Source organism: Phaenicophaeus curvirostris, chromosome 3 (genome assembly GCF_032191515.1).
Source record: "Phaenicophaeus curvirostris isolate KB17595 chromosome 3, BPBGC_Pcur_1.0, whole genome shotgun sequence".
Classification (NCBI taxonomy): domain Eukaryota; kingdom Metazoa; phylum Chordata; class Aves; order Cuculiformes; family Cuculidae; genus Phaenicophaeus; species Phaenicophaeus curvirostris.
In genome coordinates this window covers 61651017-61668451 of record NC_091394.1, presented here as the reverse complement: position 1 = coordinate 61668451, position 17435 = coordinate 61651017, and the positions used below count along the sequence as shown (strand labels likewise).

Genomic DNA, 17435 nt, shown 5'->3' with positions numbered 1-17435 from the left:
TTACTACTGACTACAAGCACAATGTAAAGAGAAATATTTTTTATTTTTTTTTTACATGTTAACATCATTAATATAATAAACCTTTTCTGGTCGAACCAGCCTCGTCTGTTACGTTTTAGTGATTAAAACCTTGCTTTTCCCGAGGATTGTGGCGGGGGCTTCGGCAGGGCCGAGAAACTACATTTCCCAGAGTGCTCTGCGGCACCAGGCGGGCCGGGTTCCGCCGGAACTACATTTCCCAGCGTACATCGCGGCAGGGCGTCAGAGGGGCGGGACCCTGCAGCCGGAACTACATTTCCCAGCGTGCCCCGCGGGCGTCAGGCGGGTCGGGTGCTGCGCGGAGCGGTTGGGTGTGACAAACAGCGGGGGACGCGGCCATGAGGCCCCTCGGCAGGGTTCCTACGCTCCCGGCCGCCACCCTTCTCCGCCTCCTCCTGCTCTGCTGCGCCGCCTCGGCCGCCGTCGTGTTGTGCGGCCGGCGGGTGAAGAGCAACGACAGACCCATCATAGGTAAAGGGGGGCGGTGGCGGCCCGGGAGCAGCCGAGGGGAGAGGGGTGGCAGCTGAGGGGAGGGGGTGACAGCAGGAGAGAGGTGGGGCGTGATAGCAGGAGAGAGGGGATGGAGGAGAGAAGGCTCCGAGGAGATCTTATAGCGACCTTCTAGTACCTGAAAGGGGCCTACAGGAAAGCTGGAGAGGGACTGTTCATAAAGGCTGGGGGTGACAGGACAAGGGGGAGTGGGTATAAACTGGAGAGGGACAGATTTAGGCTTGATGTAAGGAGGAATTTCTTCACCATGAGAGGGGTGACAGTGTCCTCTGGCAGCCAGGAGGGCCGGCTGCATCCTGAGGTGCATCAAGCACGGCATTGCCGGCCGGTCGGGTGAGGCGACTGTTCTGCACTCCGCACTGGTGCGGTCCCACCTTCAGCACTGTGTGCAGCTTTGGGTGGCAGTAGCGTAAAAAGGGTATGAGAGTGTCCAGAGGAGGGCCACAAAGTTGGTGAAGGGTCTAGAGGGGAAGGTGTATGAGGAGCGGCTGAAGCCACTCAACAGGCTGAAGTCTGCTGAGCCTGGAGAAGAGGAGGCTGAGGGGAGACCTCATAGCAGTTTACAGCTTCCTCACAAAGGGAGGAGGAGGAGCAGGCACTGATCTCTTCTCTCTGGTGGCTAATGATAGGACAGGAGGGAATGGCAGGTAGATGTGCCAGAAAAGGTTTAGGTTGGATATTAGGAAAAGGTTCTTCACTCAGAGGGTGGTGGAGCACTGGAACAGGCTCCCCAGTGAAGCAATCATGGCACCAAGCCTGACAATATTCAAGAAGCACTTGGACAGTGCACTCAGATCCGTGGTGTAAATTTTGGGGTTGTCCTATGTCAGGATAGGGGTTGGACTCGATGATTCTTCTGGGTCCATTCCAACTCAGGTCATTCTGTGGCAGGGTAATGCCATGGCCAGGGCCTTCCTGCCTGCGCTGCTCTCCGGGGTGAGAGAGGAAGGGAGGGCTCTGAAAGTGACATGAAACCCTGCTGGTGTCTGTGTGGAGTGGAAGGACTCCTGGAATGCAGCTTTAGTTAAAGCTTCTATAAACAGTGCTGCAGTCTACATACTTTATTTGAAAATCTCAAAGTAAACTATTTCATAATTTATATAATTATAAAATTGTAATTAATATAAATTATTTAAGAGAATAAATAATTTAAGAGAAGCTATAAATTACTTAAAAGAAGTTGTAGTACAAAATAGTTACAGCAGGGAAGCTGAGTCTTAGTCAGACTTTGTTTATTTGCTACCTTGTGACTTGGCTTTGTAATTGATGCCCCATTGTCTCAGTGTTTGTAATTCTTTCAGGAAGTAAATGTAACACTGTAACATGGCATACAGGAAACCGGAGCTTAGTTTTTCTTTCTGTGCATGGTATATGATATTTGTATCACATAATTTCCTTTCTTGGTCTCTTTAGGGGTATTGTCACAGGAATGGCACTTTGAGAAATTCCACGCGTTTGGAAGTTCTTATATTGCAGCTTCATACGTGAAGTTTCTGGAATCTGCTGGTGCCCGAGTTGTGCCCATAAGGTAATTTTTTTATATCCTTACAACTGAGTAATAGTTGTTTAATGTAAGGATATGGTTTCAGAGGCACAGAAAGCAGTCGTGCCACTTTTCTGAGTGTTCACGTGTCTTCAAATACAATTTAAAAATTCCACAATTTTTAAGCTGTTTTAAAAATTGGAATAAAAGCAGACTGAAATATGTAATTTTGACTATTTCTTCTTATAATAACTTTTATTTGAGAATTACCCTTTTTTAACCTGTAAAATTACCCCCCGTCGTTTCCATCCATGGCTTTTGAAATTAGCTATGTTCAGTCTAATTAATAGCACCCGACAAACACACATAGATATCTAGATAACTCAATGGCTCAAAGTCCAGATGGAGATCTGTGACAAGTGTTGTCCCTCAGGGGTCCATACTGGGACCGGTGCTGTATCTTCTATCAATGGTATAGACAGCGAGATTGAGTGCAGCCTCAGCAAGTCTGCAGATGACAAAAAGCTGAGTGGTGCAGTTGCCACACCGCAAGGATGGGGTGTCATCCAGAGGGACTTGGACAGGCTGGAGCAGTGGGCCTGTGAGAACCTCATGAGGTTCAACGGGGCCAAATGCAAGGTCCTATAGCTGGGTCGGGGCAATCCCTGATTTCAGTACAGGATGGGGCACAATGTGATTGAGAGCTGCCCTGCAGAGAAGGGCTTAGGGATGCTGGTTGATGAGAAGCTTGACATGAGCCGGCAATGTGCGCTTGCAGCCCAAAAGGCCAACCGTATCCTGGGCTGCATCAAAAGAAGCGTGGCCAGCAGGTCAAGGGAGGTGATTGTGCCCCTCTATTCCTCTCTTGTGAGACGTCATCTGGATTATTGTGTCCAGTTCTGGAATCCTCAACATAAGAAGGATATGGAGTTGTTGGAATAGGTCCAGAGAAGGGCTACAAAGATGATCCGAGGGCTGGAGCACCTCCCATGCGAGGACAGTCTGAGAGAGTTGAGCTTGTTCAGCTTGGAGAAGAGAAGGCTCCAGGGAGATCTTATAGCAACCTTCCAGTACCTGAAGAGGGCCTACAGGAAAGCTGGAGAGAGACTGTTCATAAAAGCTTGTGGTGATAGGATGAGGGGGAACGGGTATAAACTGGAGAGGAGCAGATTTAGGCTTGATGTAAGGAGGAATTTCTTTACCATGAGAGTGGCGAGGCACTGGAACAGGTTGTACAGGGAAGTTGTGGATGCTCCATCCCTGGAGGTGTTCAAGGCCATCCCTAGTGGGATGTCTCTGCCCATGGCAGGGGAGTTGGAACTAGGTGATCCTTAAGGTCCCTTCCAACCCAAACTATTCTATGATATATACACACATACCATTTTTTGTCACGTTCCATAGTCCCAGAATTCAAGTAATAGAGGAAGGCCATCTGTAGTGCTTGAAGGAACCAAGGTTCAGTTCTGCTCAAACTATGGGTCACTAACTCCATTTGGTGTTGTATTTTGGTTGTTGGATAAAAAATAGCAGAGTAAGTAACAGAACTGACAACACTTCATAGCCAAAAGTTAGCTATAAAATAATAAATGCACTGAAATCAGCTGTTAAAATGGTAATTGTCAGAAGTTAAAAAACATACTAATGCTTCTGCAGGAAATCACAGTGGGGTGTATCTACACAGTCCCATAAGGGCACCAGTTAAGTGCCTGAATTAGAAACTGGTGTTCCTAGCATGGCTGGTGGAGCTTTCAGACTGGTTGCTGACCAGAAGCTTTATGAATGAATGGAGGCTTTCGATTCTGGCAACTAAGTTAGACACGGGAAAGCTGGGTGCTTTGAATATACCTAGTGTATCAGTTCTGCAGGAGTGTAGCCATCATACTGATTTGCTGATGTTTTGCTGATGCTGAGGTCTTTCTTATCCTTCGACTTCTCAACTAATATCTTTGCTGAAGAATGGATGTGACCCACTCTGTCCTTCTTGGAGCCAATTGGAAACTGGAGTTGCCGATCTGCAGGAAATAATAACCATACTACTCGTGTAAATTTAATGAGGCTCTGCAAAGGGGTCTTGGAGTACCTAATCCTGAACTCTACCTGCTGGGGTCCTAATTTTAGTCTTGTGGATTTTTAGTCTCTAATGAGCTGTTTCAAGTGAAATGCTTCATTTGATTTGGGACTATTTTATTCTGTTTGAAGCATGCTTTCTACTTGTTTCTGTTCAATAACAATGACATTTTTTGTAGTTAAATACGTACATTTCATATGTGTTATTTAACTTCTTTATTGGTGTTTCAGATTAAATCTTTCAGATGATGAATATGATAAAATATTCCACTCTATCAACGGGTAAGTTTTGACCACTAATTTTTTGTTGAAAGATGGAATAGTTCTGGTTTTGTATTTTAGTATATTCTCAAGAACATTTGTATTTCTGCTGTCTTAAGAGGTTGTGCTGAGCACTGCAGACGTGTAAATATGTTCTAAGGCACAGAGCATTATTTCATCCAATGTCAGTCTGCTGCCTTTCCTTCCTTGAGGAGCACGTGTCAGATAATATGCGAAAGCTCATTTTGGCATTCTCTTGTGCTTGTGTACAGGCAGACAGAAGTGGCATTTAAGTGGTTAACAATTTGACAAGTGAAATAGCCCACTTCCTCTTTGGTTTTTTCCTCTTCCTCATTTGAGTGATCACCTTAATTTTGATATTTAATAGCACTTACTGGGTCTTTCATCCTTGCTCCTACCCTTTCTTCCCTCTTCCAGTCTTCTCTCCTTTATCACAGAAGTGTCTAATTTCCAGTCTCTTCTACCCTTTACTCTTTGGGTGCTTTCTGTCTTGCCAACTTGAATGGCCCAACTTGCCTATCGTGTTTCTGTGGCTTAGGGCTTTGTTGCGCAAACATTCCAACTTTTCAGCTGAGCTATAGCAATTGTCCAGCCATATGTTCTTCTTACATTTTAAATGGGAGATAGTGTGATCTAGTTTAACATATTGTAACAGTGGACTAGGAAAATTCAAAACCTTTTGTTTGCCTTGTGCTAAAAGTTTCCAGCCTTGATTGCGTGTTTGCCCATAGTATGTGATTGGGCTACTTGTAGTCATGAGATGAGCAAGTTAAACCATGAATATTTTTCTTAAGCTTAATCAGCATATGTAGAACTTGCAGATTTAGATCTGTGGCTATCTGGGAAGACCATTTTCCTCTTATGCTCCACAACATGTCCTTGCAGTGTAAGCAAGTATAAGACAGTGTCACTTTCTCCTCTGTGGCTCTTCATGTAGAAGACAAAATGAATAATTTCATCATTTCCTCATGGCTGCCAGCTTGTTTTGGGTTGCCTGAGGGACTCTTACCAATGGGGTCTTCCATTCTTTCTACCTTACCACCTACCTCAGTGCAGAAGAGGGTGTTAGGCAAATAGATCCAGTTCCCTCAACCTTCTGTCTTTTCAGTGACTGGCAGTTGGATTTGTGCAGTGTAGGTGGATGAGAATGATCTGTATTTCCTCTTGTCACACTCCACTGTCAGCTAATAGCTTCCACAGTATAGCTATGTGTAAATAATAAATAAGGTCTTTGGAGGAAAGGACTTCCCATTCTGTGGAAACTTAGAATAAGAAGGACATACATTGATCTTTCATATTATAAGACCTTAGGTCTAGGTTCTTTTTAGTTGGAAATTATTTATTATTAAATGCTACCTTCTTAACATCATGAAATTTTCTATAGGAGAGAATTTTATGAAGATAGCAATGTACTCCTGAGGTAGCCTTTGAATTTCACAGTGAATGCCATCAGCTCTAACTGGTTAGAGATACTGGAATACAGGTAGTTGCATTTTAATGTGCTTATGACAGTGTCAAGCCATTATCATTGCTACTTAATGAGTTACTTCCTTTTTGCATTAGCAGAAATGACAGTTGTTTTTCCTAATTAGTATTGACAAGTTTTTGGTTTGAACAAAAGGAACAGGTGAAGTGAATTTTCCACCACTTCCAGGTGAGGATCACCATATTTGTCTAACAAGATCTCTGTAGAAATCTATAATCTGGCCTGCCTTTAAAATACCCTCACCCTTCTTAATTTTTTATATTGGCACTGGAGACTAATCTGATTTATATTTTTGTGCCTACCCGTTGTCTTTTCCAGCAAATACTTGGTGGCTTTTCCATCTTCCTCCGCGTTGTTAACCTTAAAATAAATCTGGTCAAAAGGGTTTAAATGCACACTCACTTTACAGATGGCTGGGATCATTTGAGATGTTAGTTGTTTCTAGCTGCTTTTCAGTATCTCACTGATACCGATTGCCATTTCCAGAGCACAGAATTATAGAGGAAATCTTCCAGCCATTTTGGTAAAAAGTCAGCAACTGATGGATGTGGCTTTAGTAAATCTAGTTGAAGTTCTGCTGCAGTGGGTTAGGGAGTGCTCACACATTCAGTTCTGTTGGTTCTGCAGATCCCATTCCACTTGTAGCCAGAAAAGGCTTCCTTTATTTCATGTTACTGTATCTGATGATACTTGATTACTTTCCATGTCATCACATGTATGTGTGCAATCTCTGCTAGACTATACTGAGTCTTTTTCCTTTGTGGTGTTTGGGTTTGGGGAGCCACAGGGAGAATTGCTATTGCTGATTATTTTTTTGCAATGGAAAAAGATTGTGCGTTATTTATTTGAAATTGTCTCTAACATTGCTTTGTCTTCTTCATCTATAGTAGATTCTGTGAGACCAGAGGTTGTGGCCAAATTTACTTTGTTTTTCCCTTTTAATGAATGCTTTTTGATCTGTGTTGTCTGTGTGGCCAGGGCCACAGTTCTTTACTGAAATTGAAAAGGGTGAATAAAGACTGGGGCCAGGTAGGGAGATCTAGCTAAGAGTCAGGGTAGAGATTGATGGAGTCATGGCAGGCAACCCTTTTGCATACCAGCTGAAATCTGTCTTTTATGTATTTTCTGCTTACTCTCCTGTTCCTTATATTGCACTGCATTTGATCACTACTTTGTAATAATAACCATTCTTCAGCAGAAGAACACTTAAGATTTAGGATATGATTCTCTTAAAGACTTAGACACCTAAAGTTAGCTGTCTGCGCGTGTGCTAGCTGTCTACACTCACATAATTGAGTGCTAGTCAGTACAGCCGGTGGAGCCTACAGGGCTGTTTGCCCACCGACCAATTCGGTGTCTGCTCAGGAAAACATGAGTCTGCATTGATTTTTCTGACTAGATCCCTGCTGTCCATAATGGAAGCTTATGTGCCTAGCTATAGATTTTGAAAATGTAGGTGTCTTAACATAACCTTAACCTACCCTTAAAACCACTATCAGACCTTTCTCTGTGTACATTGTCCAGGTTTTAGTTTGATCACTGTTGCTAATCAGATTCTTGGATGTTGCTTTTCAGGGTACTTTTTCCAGGAGGTGGTGTGGATCTTAAGACTTCAGAATATGCAAGGGTTGCTAAGATATTTTACCACAAGGCATTAGAGGTAATTACTGAGGAACAGTCTGTTCTTGTTATTGCCACTGTTCAGAGGTCAAAATGACAGGGAGGCCCATATTTTCATAGTTTGCCCTTGGCATCCAGTGTCTTAACTATATGCCTGATAGTAAGTGTTTCGTTATTGCCTTCTGTATTAAAAAAATCATTTAATAGCTTAAGATTTAGACGTCTGACACCCTCTGCGTTACATATTTTGTCATGGTCTTAAACTCCCAAGTTCTTCAGGTGAGAACAGTATCGCTTATGCATTGTATCTAGGGCTCTATGGCTGTGTAGAACTTGCAATAAAGTAACAATAATGCCTTCCAAAATGGGAAATGTCCATTGTCATTAGATGTTGAACAAAAGTTATACTTCAATGTAATCATTTATAGAAGTCTTTTGACTGAAGTTTAGACTCAGAATTATAGAAGGACTCTCAAATAAACTGATGTACAATAATATAACATTAAGGCCTTCACTGATATGTTATGGTCAGTGAAAGACCCTTACACTCACTTATCTATAAGTAGATTTAAATATATTTTTGTAGGTGCAAGTGAGGGATCTGCATTAGCACGTTATGCCTTTTTACCTATTTCTTTGCATTCATAACTGTGAATTTAGCATATTTTTGTGTAAACAGTAGCTTAATTTATAACAAAAAAACGAGGAAGAACACTTGAAAGGTTATATTAATTATTTTTTAATATTTAGATAAACATTAGCTTTATTAAGAACAGATTGAATTTCTGGGAACGCTTTTTCTTTCAAAGAACATCAGCAAGGCTCTGAATCCTTACTGAAGACTTAATTCTCTTAGCACATAAGAGGTGGGTTTTTCAGATAGTAATCAACACATTTTGAAGTAAAATTTGCATTATGGAACTGCATGGAGTTTCACTGAGCTTTATATACAATCCCTAAAATCTGTGAAGGATCTTCTGTGTTCAAATTGAATAGAAAGGTAAATGTTATTCCTTTTTTCCTCTTAACTGGTTAATCTGCTAACATTGATTCAGATTGTACTCTGGAAAACTTTGCCCAATTCTAGAGGCAGTTATGAGTAGTGCTTAAACTGTTACCATGGCAGAAGCATTCATTAGCAGTGAGGAATTCCTCTTCTACCCTTGCTGCTGACTTTCAAGCAGCAGGCAAGGAAAGCACAGGCATTCACAGGATCAGTCAGCTGCTGCAATTTAGTTATTAAGTTCCTACTCTTCAGTCCCCATGACACCGATGTTGTTATTGTTTTGTCTGTCTGTATTCGTGGTAATTGTTCATTTGCTGCCTTAAACCTGAATCTTGCGAAGACTATCTCACTTTCATGTGAGACAAACTCATTTGTGTCTTTGAAACTGCTCACTGTGTGAAGTGCAGCCTGTGTCTTGGTATTCAGTACTGGGGCAAGGGTTTCTTGTGGTTTGCAGGACTACTATGAAATTCTATTGACATTTCTCAATGACTAACTGGATTGAGTATGTCATCATTTTATGATCAGAGAGGCAGGTTTATTACATGATGTGTGTACTTAAGGTGAGCGAAAGGCAGAAAATAATTTTCAAATCATCATAGGTAAACCTTATTAATAAATTGGGGTTTTTTTTTCTGTGCTATTTGTGATGATTGCATGTTTTGGTTTTCATCTTTTGAGACTTCTTATTGGTAGTTTTACTAACGTAAGGTAAGCTATGATAGTCAAGAGTATATTAGCAGGTACAGGATGACTGAATTTTGTTTTTTTAAAACATACGAGGGCTCCCTTTGTCTTAATTTTCGAATGTTCACAATAAGAAGTTATTTGGTCTGGCTCTGCTTTAGTATGAATAAAGTGTCTGAAATGCTTATCCCTATCCAAGTCAATAGGATTTTACTAGATAGGCAAGCTAGGCAAAAATTTAAATGAAATACTGTTTTCCAGCTTTTAAATTAGTTTTTAGAATGTGAAGTCTTGGGTATTGTTTAATATATGCTTAGTCTCCAGGCTAATGTTTATTTAAAAAAAGGGGATGAGGGGGTGGGGTGGGCACAAAATGTTTATGGTTCAGTTGTAATTGTTCTTAAATTGTAGTCTGTTTTTTTGCTTTCAATGATTTTATTCCTCACTTGCAACTCCACTGTCTATCTTTCATGAAAGTTCTGTGTCTAGCCATGCATGATGGGTGGTCATGAAGGCTCTGTAGTACTGTTAGCCTTCTTTCTGTAACTCTGCCATGTTTTGCTCTGAAAAAAAGTAGTTGTATGGGCTTGTTGTATTACCATATGTGAGTAATACAGGAGGGTAACATTTTATGTTAAGTCTGTCATTTCAGCTTTCTCAAAATCAGCTTTTGAGCAGCAGCTTTTCAGAGACGAGTGTCGTGTGGCATGCGTAACTTATAAATGTTTAGAAACAAATTAAGAAAGGCTGCTTGGACTTCAGATAAACAGGAGTTCTGAAACATACTAGTCTCTAACATGCACTTATTATCAGGAATAAACCATACAAAAATGCTCTACCCCGTGTCTGTGCACTGTGCTTAGTTAAGTGACTGGAAGTAAGTTGTGTTCTCTTTTTGCTTTTCATACTTCAAGAGAAAAGCTAAAGAAGTCTGTATATTTCAAGTATAATTGAACTGTTACAATTCCTCTGGCAGCAATTTGTACCACTGTTTTACTTCCCACCTACATAAGAGAAAGCAAAAAGAGTTAGAAGTTTTTTTCAGTCTTCTTTCTGTAAATCTTCAATACTTTTTCCTTATGTTGTTGCTTTTTTATTTTGAAGGCTAATGATAAAGGAGATTATTTCCCAATATGGGGAACGTGTCTTGGACATGAAGAACTTACGTATCTTACAAGTGGCGAAGTTTTGCTGGTTCGTACCAGCACAGATGGATTTGCACTTCCTCTGAACTTTACCTCAGGTGAAAAATCCGTTACATCTCATGTGTCAGTTTTGCTGAGAGGTGTTGTGTTTTGTTCATGATAAATATGCAGGAGTAAATGGGAGTTGGGAGGTTTCCAATGAGTATCTTGTTAAATTCTTTCTTACTAATTTGCCATGACTGTTTTTATAAAGTTAGTGCAACTCCATCACTTCTAAAGCAGACATGTGAACACAAGCCATTTGAAGTTGACAGCAGTCAACAAAAGTTACAGTTGTGACTCTTCAAGACACTTGATAATTTGGACCTAAAAAAATAATGTGATTTCAGTCTCTATCTGTTACCAACCTGAACAATATTCACAGGTCCAAAACCTGTCAAACTCAAAGAGCAAGTGATTTTAAATTTTTCAAATTGCATCTTTCTTCATGATGACTATTAGCATTGCTGTCCCACTTGTATGGTGTTGAAATCAGGGGAATCTTAAGATGGAGCTGTGCCGCTCAGCAACACTGGTAAAATGTGGCCTCTGTTGATACTTTCTCCTTTGATTTGTGAGTAATCCACCTGCAGACCATGGGGCATTCACTAATTCTGTCATTTGCACCCATTTTGAATAGAAAGGTCACTGAAATGAGCAGCAAAGAATGGTGCTTATTTTAGTAAGAACTTCTGTAGCAAATTGGTTCCTCGCTGGGTCACAACTGGTGCACAGTAGTAACAGCATAGTGGAAACCTGTTGAAGTTATTTTACTGATTTTCCTTGCAGCATATTCTAAAATCATAAAGTCATACTACAGAAAAAAAAAGTTTACTTTATTGCAGCCTTTCATTAAATTTTTCTCCTGTTCAGTGTTAGTTCAGCTGTTAGGAGCTCGGGTAATGGACGATATGCTTTTTTCATTTTTCTTTTGAATAGCCGCAAAAGACAGTAGATTATTCAAGAATTTCCCTGATGATGTATTACATGCATTTGCTACTGAGCCATTGACATCAAACTTTCATATGTGGAGCCTCTCCATGGAGGTATTTGATCATTTTATTTCCTGAACACAATTGTGTTTGCTCTGTTAAAACTAGAAATAAATGGGCAAATAACACATCTTCCTCCTTCTGCTCCTTATCACAGAATTTCACAAAGAATGAAAAGCTTCGTAATTTTTATAATGTTCTGACCACCAACACCAATGATGGAGTGGAGTTCATATCTACTATGGAAGGTTGGGAAATTAATTTCTTTTGTAAACCATGACTGCTACAAACCAGTACTTTAGAGATGTTTTGGCACTGATAGTAATTTGTACTGCAAGGTTGCTGCTAGAATAGTGGGGTGAGAATCAGCCCTGTCAGTGCTTTGGCTGTGAGGAACATACTCTGTTTGTAGGGCTGTTTTATCTTTTGAATACATATCTGTGAGCCTAATTACTTACTTCTCTCACTCACTGTTCCCCTTTCCAGATAGTCTGTTACACACTTTAGCACTGGAATAATTAAGTGCTGTCATGTGAAGTGAACAGCAGGCATCTTGTGGTATTTTAATCTCTCTGCAGTGCAATGTTTTCTGTTTGTCTACTTACGCTTGCATTCCTGTGATGCTCTGTATCTTTGCTGTGTGGCAAGAACAATTCAGAATACCGAGGTAACAGCAACATCCCTCATTACTTTAACAGCAGTACTGGTAACTGCCCTTCTCCAAAAACCTATTGCATTACTTGTTTTGTGTTGTGTATGTTTTGCACCTGGCTTTCTCGGCTCAAGAAACAAGCTAGCTCTTTAAGGAGTAGTTTATCTTGATCAGTGCACTGCTAGCAGCTCTACAGGAAAGCCCATCCCCACAGGATTCTTCTGTATGGCATACTGGCTGTCCGCCAGAAGAGAAGAATAGCAGTTTGATCAGAAAACCTAAGTAGGCTAATGAGGGGCATCTCCTGTGCCTGAAAGTGGTTAATTGCTTACAGGGAATAGCTGGACTGCTGTTCCCTGTTAGGGAGTTAGGGGCTGGCTCCCCCTGCATGTATCAGGGCTGGCACAGAGTAGATGGGAGCTGTCCCTGGGTTGACTGGGCCTTCAAGGAGATCTTAAGACTCGCGTCTGTCCTATTTAACTGCCAGGAATATCCTGTGGTGCTGTGAGTATTGTATGTTTAGTGATGCTGGCAGGAGACAGGAAGGTTTGAGACTGATGCACTTGTAAAATATATATGTATATATTTAATATATATATTAATTTTGAAATGAATAATCAAAAAAGTGATGTACAAAAATCTTCTTGCATGGAATGAGGCCCTTCTTTTACAATATACATTTTTTTCCCTTTGGTTCTATTGTGATTTTAACAATTTGCTGTTTAAGCATTTGTGAAACTACTGATAAGTGACATATTTTTGCAGCCTATCCTTTGGGTTTCTTTTGCTATATGTCTAAGCACATAGCTCTTAAGTCATTGACCTTGCTTACATGCTTTGTGTTTGCTGCAGCATACAAATATCCTATTTATGGTGTCCAGTGGCATCCAGAGAAAAATCCTTTTGAGTGGAAGAATTCACCAGGCATTCCACATTCCCCGGCAGCTGTAAGAGCAGCATATTATATAGCTGACTTCTTCATTAATGAAGGTAAAAAGTTTATTATCATTAAGTGTTGTTTATTAGAGTGAGGCATAATAGAACCATAATAGAATGGCTTAGTAGAAGTGACATCAAAAGGCCAAGCATTCCACAAACTATTTTTAGTAGACTGGCTCAAAAGCATTGCTTGTGTTGTGACTTTCTACTATTTCAAATGGTCACCGTAACATTTTAGCCTCCCTTGCACAATGACAATGAAAATACTCCATTCATAATTCCAGAATTTGCTTTAGTTCCAAACTGAGTTACAGTAATTCAATAATTCTCAGTTTTGCTTGCAAAACATGTGCATCAAGATTATAAATACTGTTTAGGCAGTATAGAGATGTGTCAAACGGGTGCAATGTGATGCCCAGCAGTTGTATACTATAGACAGCACAAGATGTTTTGGAAGTTTGCAGAGCTTCTAGTTTGTTTGCTTATACCCTAAGAAACTAGAAATAACTGTGTAACATATTGATAATTTATGACACTATTTGCTATATAGAAGTAGGATATAAACGCAGGAGTATTCGAAGAGATCAAACTCACTTTATGCCTTTATTTATACTTGCTAAACCATTCTGCCGAAATACAATTTTCATATTTTAAATTGACTGTTTATGAAATTGTCTTACCAGATCGATTGGGACTGTGAAGAACATAATGAATAACCTAATTGAGTTTGGCCTCTACATTTGATCTCTAATCAAAAGAGTCACCAAATTAGAGAAAGCAGTGACTTAAAGAAATGCAACTTGTGCTGACCTGGTCAGTGAGAGTGTAGAAATAAACGTAGTGCTTCATACAAGTTCAAGGCTCTTTTTTGTATAATGTAGTTCTACTCCCCTTTGTGAAAAGGTAGCAAAATGGCGTAAAATTCCTTGTCAGGATCCATAAAATTCCTGTACTTTAAGAATTTTGAAAGGGTATTTATGGAAGACTAATACAAAAATGAAGGGGGGAAAAAAGGGTAAGCTATAGTATGAATCTTTTTTTTTCTTTTGTAGTCTAAGACTAGAATGCAGCATGTTTTCTAGTTTTCCTTCGTTCTCTAGTATCTGTTTGTAGAGTTGCTGTGCTCTCTTGTATCTGTCTGCACACAGTATTACAGGTGGAAGTAAGCTTGCTCAAGTTATTATCCAAGTAAATGTGGCAAAATAAATTCCAGCTATGGTTGTAAGTCCTGTTGAGACAGTGCATGTGAGTTCTTTTATATGTATACACATGTATGTAATGTATACATATATGTACACAAACACATGTGATGAGCTTGTCAATAGTACCACACAGATATGTCATTAGCCTTTGGATCTGTTGACCTTCAGTTCTAGTAGAGCAAACTTATGTCAGCCAGCTGTATGTATCTACCCCAGTCTCACATGCCATAAGTTACTCTTCATTACCTCCCCAATCTGTGTACAGCTGCTCCTACTGAGTACTTCATATCATAATGTTGTGATGAGTAGTTAATGTTTGGTTTTTTAGCTAATGTAATGCAGAATGTCTTTCTTAACTTTGAAAATAAACCGCAAGGTGAAAAATGAAAACTAAACCATACTACTGAAATATCATTTACATATCCATCTGTCTTTAATTTTAACTTGTGTAGAGTTAGCAACATGTTAAACCAGACAACGATTCTGTTTTTATTGCCCTCACCAGCTCAGTCCATGCTAACACTGCAACTTTCAGTAGACTGATACTCTTTCTTTCATTATTACAAGTATTGGTATCTCTGGTAGGCACTGCCAGTAGCTCATGGATAAATATTTTTATACAATTTTGTCTTTAATAATTAAAGTTCTCCCTTCCCAGTAATAAAATACTGCTGTAACCAGCTTTTTGAAGATGTGTTGTCACAGTTCTTCACATACTAGTTACTGTAATTCTATTTGCTGTTATGTTGCACAGAATGCCAAGAAAGATACTATCATGGAGGGTAACAGTAAAGTGATTTGTACTTTTACAATGTTTTACAGCCCGGAAGAGCCTGCACTGTTTCCCCAGTGAAGATGAGGAAACAAAAGAATTGATTTATAATTACACTCCAATTTATACAGGAACATTTTCTGCATTTCAACAAATCTATTTTTTTGATTGATTGTTGTGCCAAAAGTGCAGTGTCACTATTTATAAATGGAATTATTTGCCAGCATTTTGTAATTAAGCTGATACAGTGCACTGCACATGACAGAAAGCCAGAACAATTCTCTTCCCTTACAATGATTTTTTCTGTTTCTTCTGCACTGTTGGACCTTTAATATAAACATTTACATTCAATAACATAATAATTGTCCTGCATCACACTTTCAGGCAAGCTACAGAAAAATGCATTTTTCTTCCAGGTAAGAGGTCTTGATTAGACTTATAAGCTTGGAAGTAATCAGGTTGTTACAAGGGAAACTGCTGTATGAATATATTTTTAAAAATATGGGAATTATCTTTGTTAAATGTTGTGGACTATGATGACACTAGAGGCTAAGATACATTGCTTAGTGAAATCCTATCCTTTTAAAATAATTTAACAAATGAGACTTCTCATCTTGGGTATGTAGCCAAGTTCTTGACAGGAACTATTTTGTCATTTGAAAAATTGACTGGAATAGTTGGAGGTTTGATAGCAAAAAGACATTTTTTCCTAAAAAGTATATATATCATCCCATTTGTGAAGCTGTTTCTCTTGCACATTCCACATTGTTTGGGTGCTTATACCTTGTGATGTCTAACTAAATATGAGGATGCCATGTAATCTAGGCATTGCAAATATCAGGTAAAATAAGTTTGGAGGGCATAGTTAAGTGCTGATTCCACTTTCTGTTCTTTTCAAATTCAGTTTTACATATTCTCCAAGAATTTGTCTGAGATTAACTGGAGTCAGCAGACAGATATGAGATGCAAACGTCCATTTCTTTATATATAAAGGAGCGTAAACCTCATTTTATCTTTACATAGTCTGATGTTTCCTGTAGCTACTGGATAGAATTCTCACTGTGAGTCAAGAGGTAGTTTGCAATTAACATTGTAAAGGTAGTAGTTTCTTTCTGTTTAATGCAGCTAGAATTGAAACAGCAGGTGAGTGTATGTGAGAAACCTATTAATGTTGACATAATGTGATAACAGCAGTTGCATTCAATACACTGTGATACTTTTTTTTTCCTTTTTTCCTTTTTGCTTTGCTGCACACTTAGTGAAAATTTTGTTTGGTGCTTTTGTGTGCTATCCAAAAAGGAGTAAGATAAGACAATCAAATATAACTCTTCTGTATTGCACAGCTTCCAAACTCTGTTAACATCAATGGGGATTTGGAGTTTATGAAGAATTCAGCTTTGTACTTCAGCTCGGTTTTATAGTACCTTATAAATTCAAGTACCATATTGGAGTAAAGCTGGTATGTTTCTCAGGTTTTTCAAGTAAAGGACTCTAACTTGTTCTTTATCATGAAACAGCTGCATAAGAGAATGTGAAATGCATTAGTTAAAAAAACTATAAGGAAATATTAACTGTGACTACCAGAAAGACACTGCCAGGTCAATTATAAGCATAAACATGTAATATTGCAGATTATTTCTACATTTTTCAGATCAGCCAAATTCAGTAAAGGAAACTTTTTTTTTTTTTAAATGTAAGTGACTCTAACTATATTAGCTGACTCTTGACTAGGACCAAGACTAAGAGGATTACACTTGCATGTAAATGTAGCTAAGATACTTTCAAACCAAGTCCAGTCTTCTGCTTCTTATTCTCCCTAGGTACTTTGGAATAGCTCTAAGAATTTGTCTGAGTAAGGAGGGCAGGATGTAGCCTTCAAAACAGGGATCAGTCCTGTGAGTGAAATGTCTGCTAACTGCAATGGTAGTAATTGGATCCTAAGTGTGTAACTATAAAGAATATTATGTGTAATATGGTGAGAGAGCATTGTGTTGATTATGAATTTGTACGTGTCTTTCTTTTGTATCCTTTATCTTGTAAAGCCTTATTTGATGGTATCAATGATTTTCTATGATACATGAAATAAACTTTTATTCAAGCAGCTGTGTGGTTTTGTTCTGTTTTAGATACCATGGATAAAGCATTAACAGACATTGTCTTTTATTTCCATCTGTGACAGTCACAAATCAGGAGGCTGCTGTGACCTGTGTCCACATGGTGTACTCGTGTCAGCAAGTCGGGGTCTGGGTAAGAGATCCATGGCCCGGCATGGACATAGCTATAGCACAGGTCAGGCAGGGGCCAATGCCCAGGGCCTGAGCTTAAACACACTTAAATACGGCTGAGGAGCCAAGGGGCAGAGGCTTTCTGCAAGGCTGCCCACAGCTCCTCTTCATGCAGCCTTTCTACAGCAGGGACATCCCAGGTGCAGAGGGTCAAAGCTCACTTGTGCATGGGCAACCAAATTCCTGTGGAAGTGGGAAGGGGTTATGGAGCTGAGCCTGTGGGTGCTCT

General features: G+C 39.6%; 1 protein-coding gene across 3 annotated transcripts; it reads left to right on the top strand.

Annotated features, from left to right (window-relative positions):
- The first annotated feature begins 340 nt into the window (after positions 1-340).
- GGH (gamma-glutamyl hydrolase) lies at positions 341-17022 on the top strand. Of its 3 annotated transcripts, XM_069854155.1 has the most exons (9): positions 341-510; positions 1963-2077; positions 4331-4381; positions 7443-7527; positions 10285-10423; positions 11304-11410; positions 11514-11604; positions 12861-12998; positions 14972-17022. In XM_069854155.1, exons 1-9 carry the CDS (start codon positions 378-380, stop codon positions 15091-15093), a joined length of 981 nt encoding a protein of 326 aa, XP_069710256.1. In that variant the 5' UTR covers positions 341-377; the 3' UTR covers positions 15094-17022. The 3 variants fall into 3 exon arrangements, with proteins under 3 accessions (XP_069710256.1, XP_069710257.1, XP_069710258.1); XM_069854156.1 differs by lacking the exon at positions 12861-12998; XM_069854157.1 differs by lacking the exons at positions 12861-12998; positions 14972-17022 and adding an exon at positions 12736-12847 and having other exon boundaries at positions 11514-11625.
- Positions 17023-17435: the final 413 nt, after the last annotated feature.

Bases quoted from the DNA above. Each gene is read 5' to 3' on its own strand.
- GGH (XM_069854155.1), top strand. From the start codon at position 378: ATGAGGCCCCTCGGCAGGGTTCCTACGCTCCCGGCCGCCACCCTTCTC. The intron at 511-1,962 runs GTAAAGGGGGGC...TGGTCTCTTTAG, and splicing joins CAACGACAGACCCATCATAG to GGGTATTGTCACAGGAATGG. The intron at 12,999-14,971 runs GTAAAAAGTTTA...AATGTTTTACAG, and splicing joins TGACTTCTTCATTAATGAAG to CCCGGAAGAGCCTGCACTGT.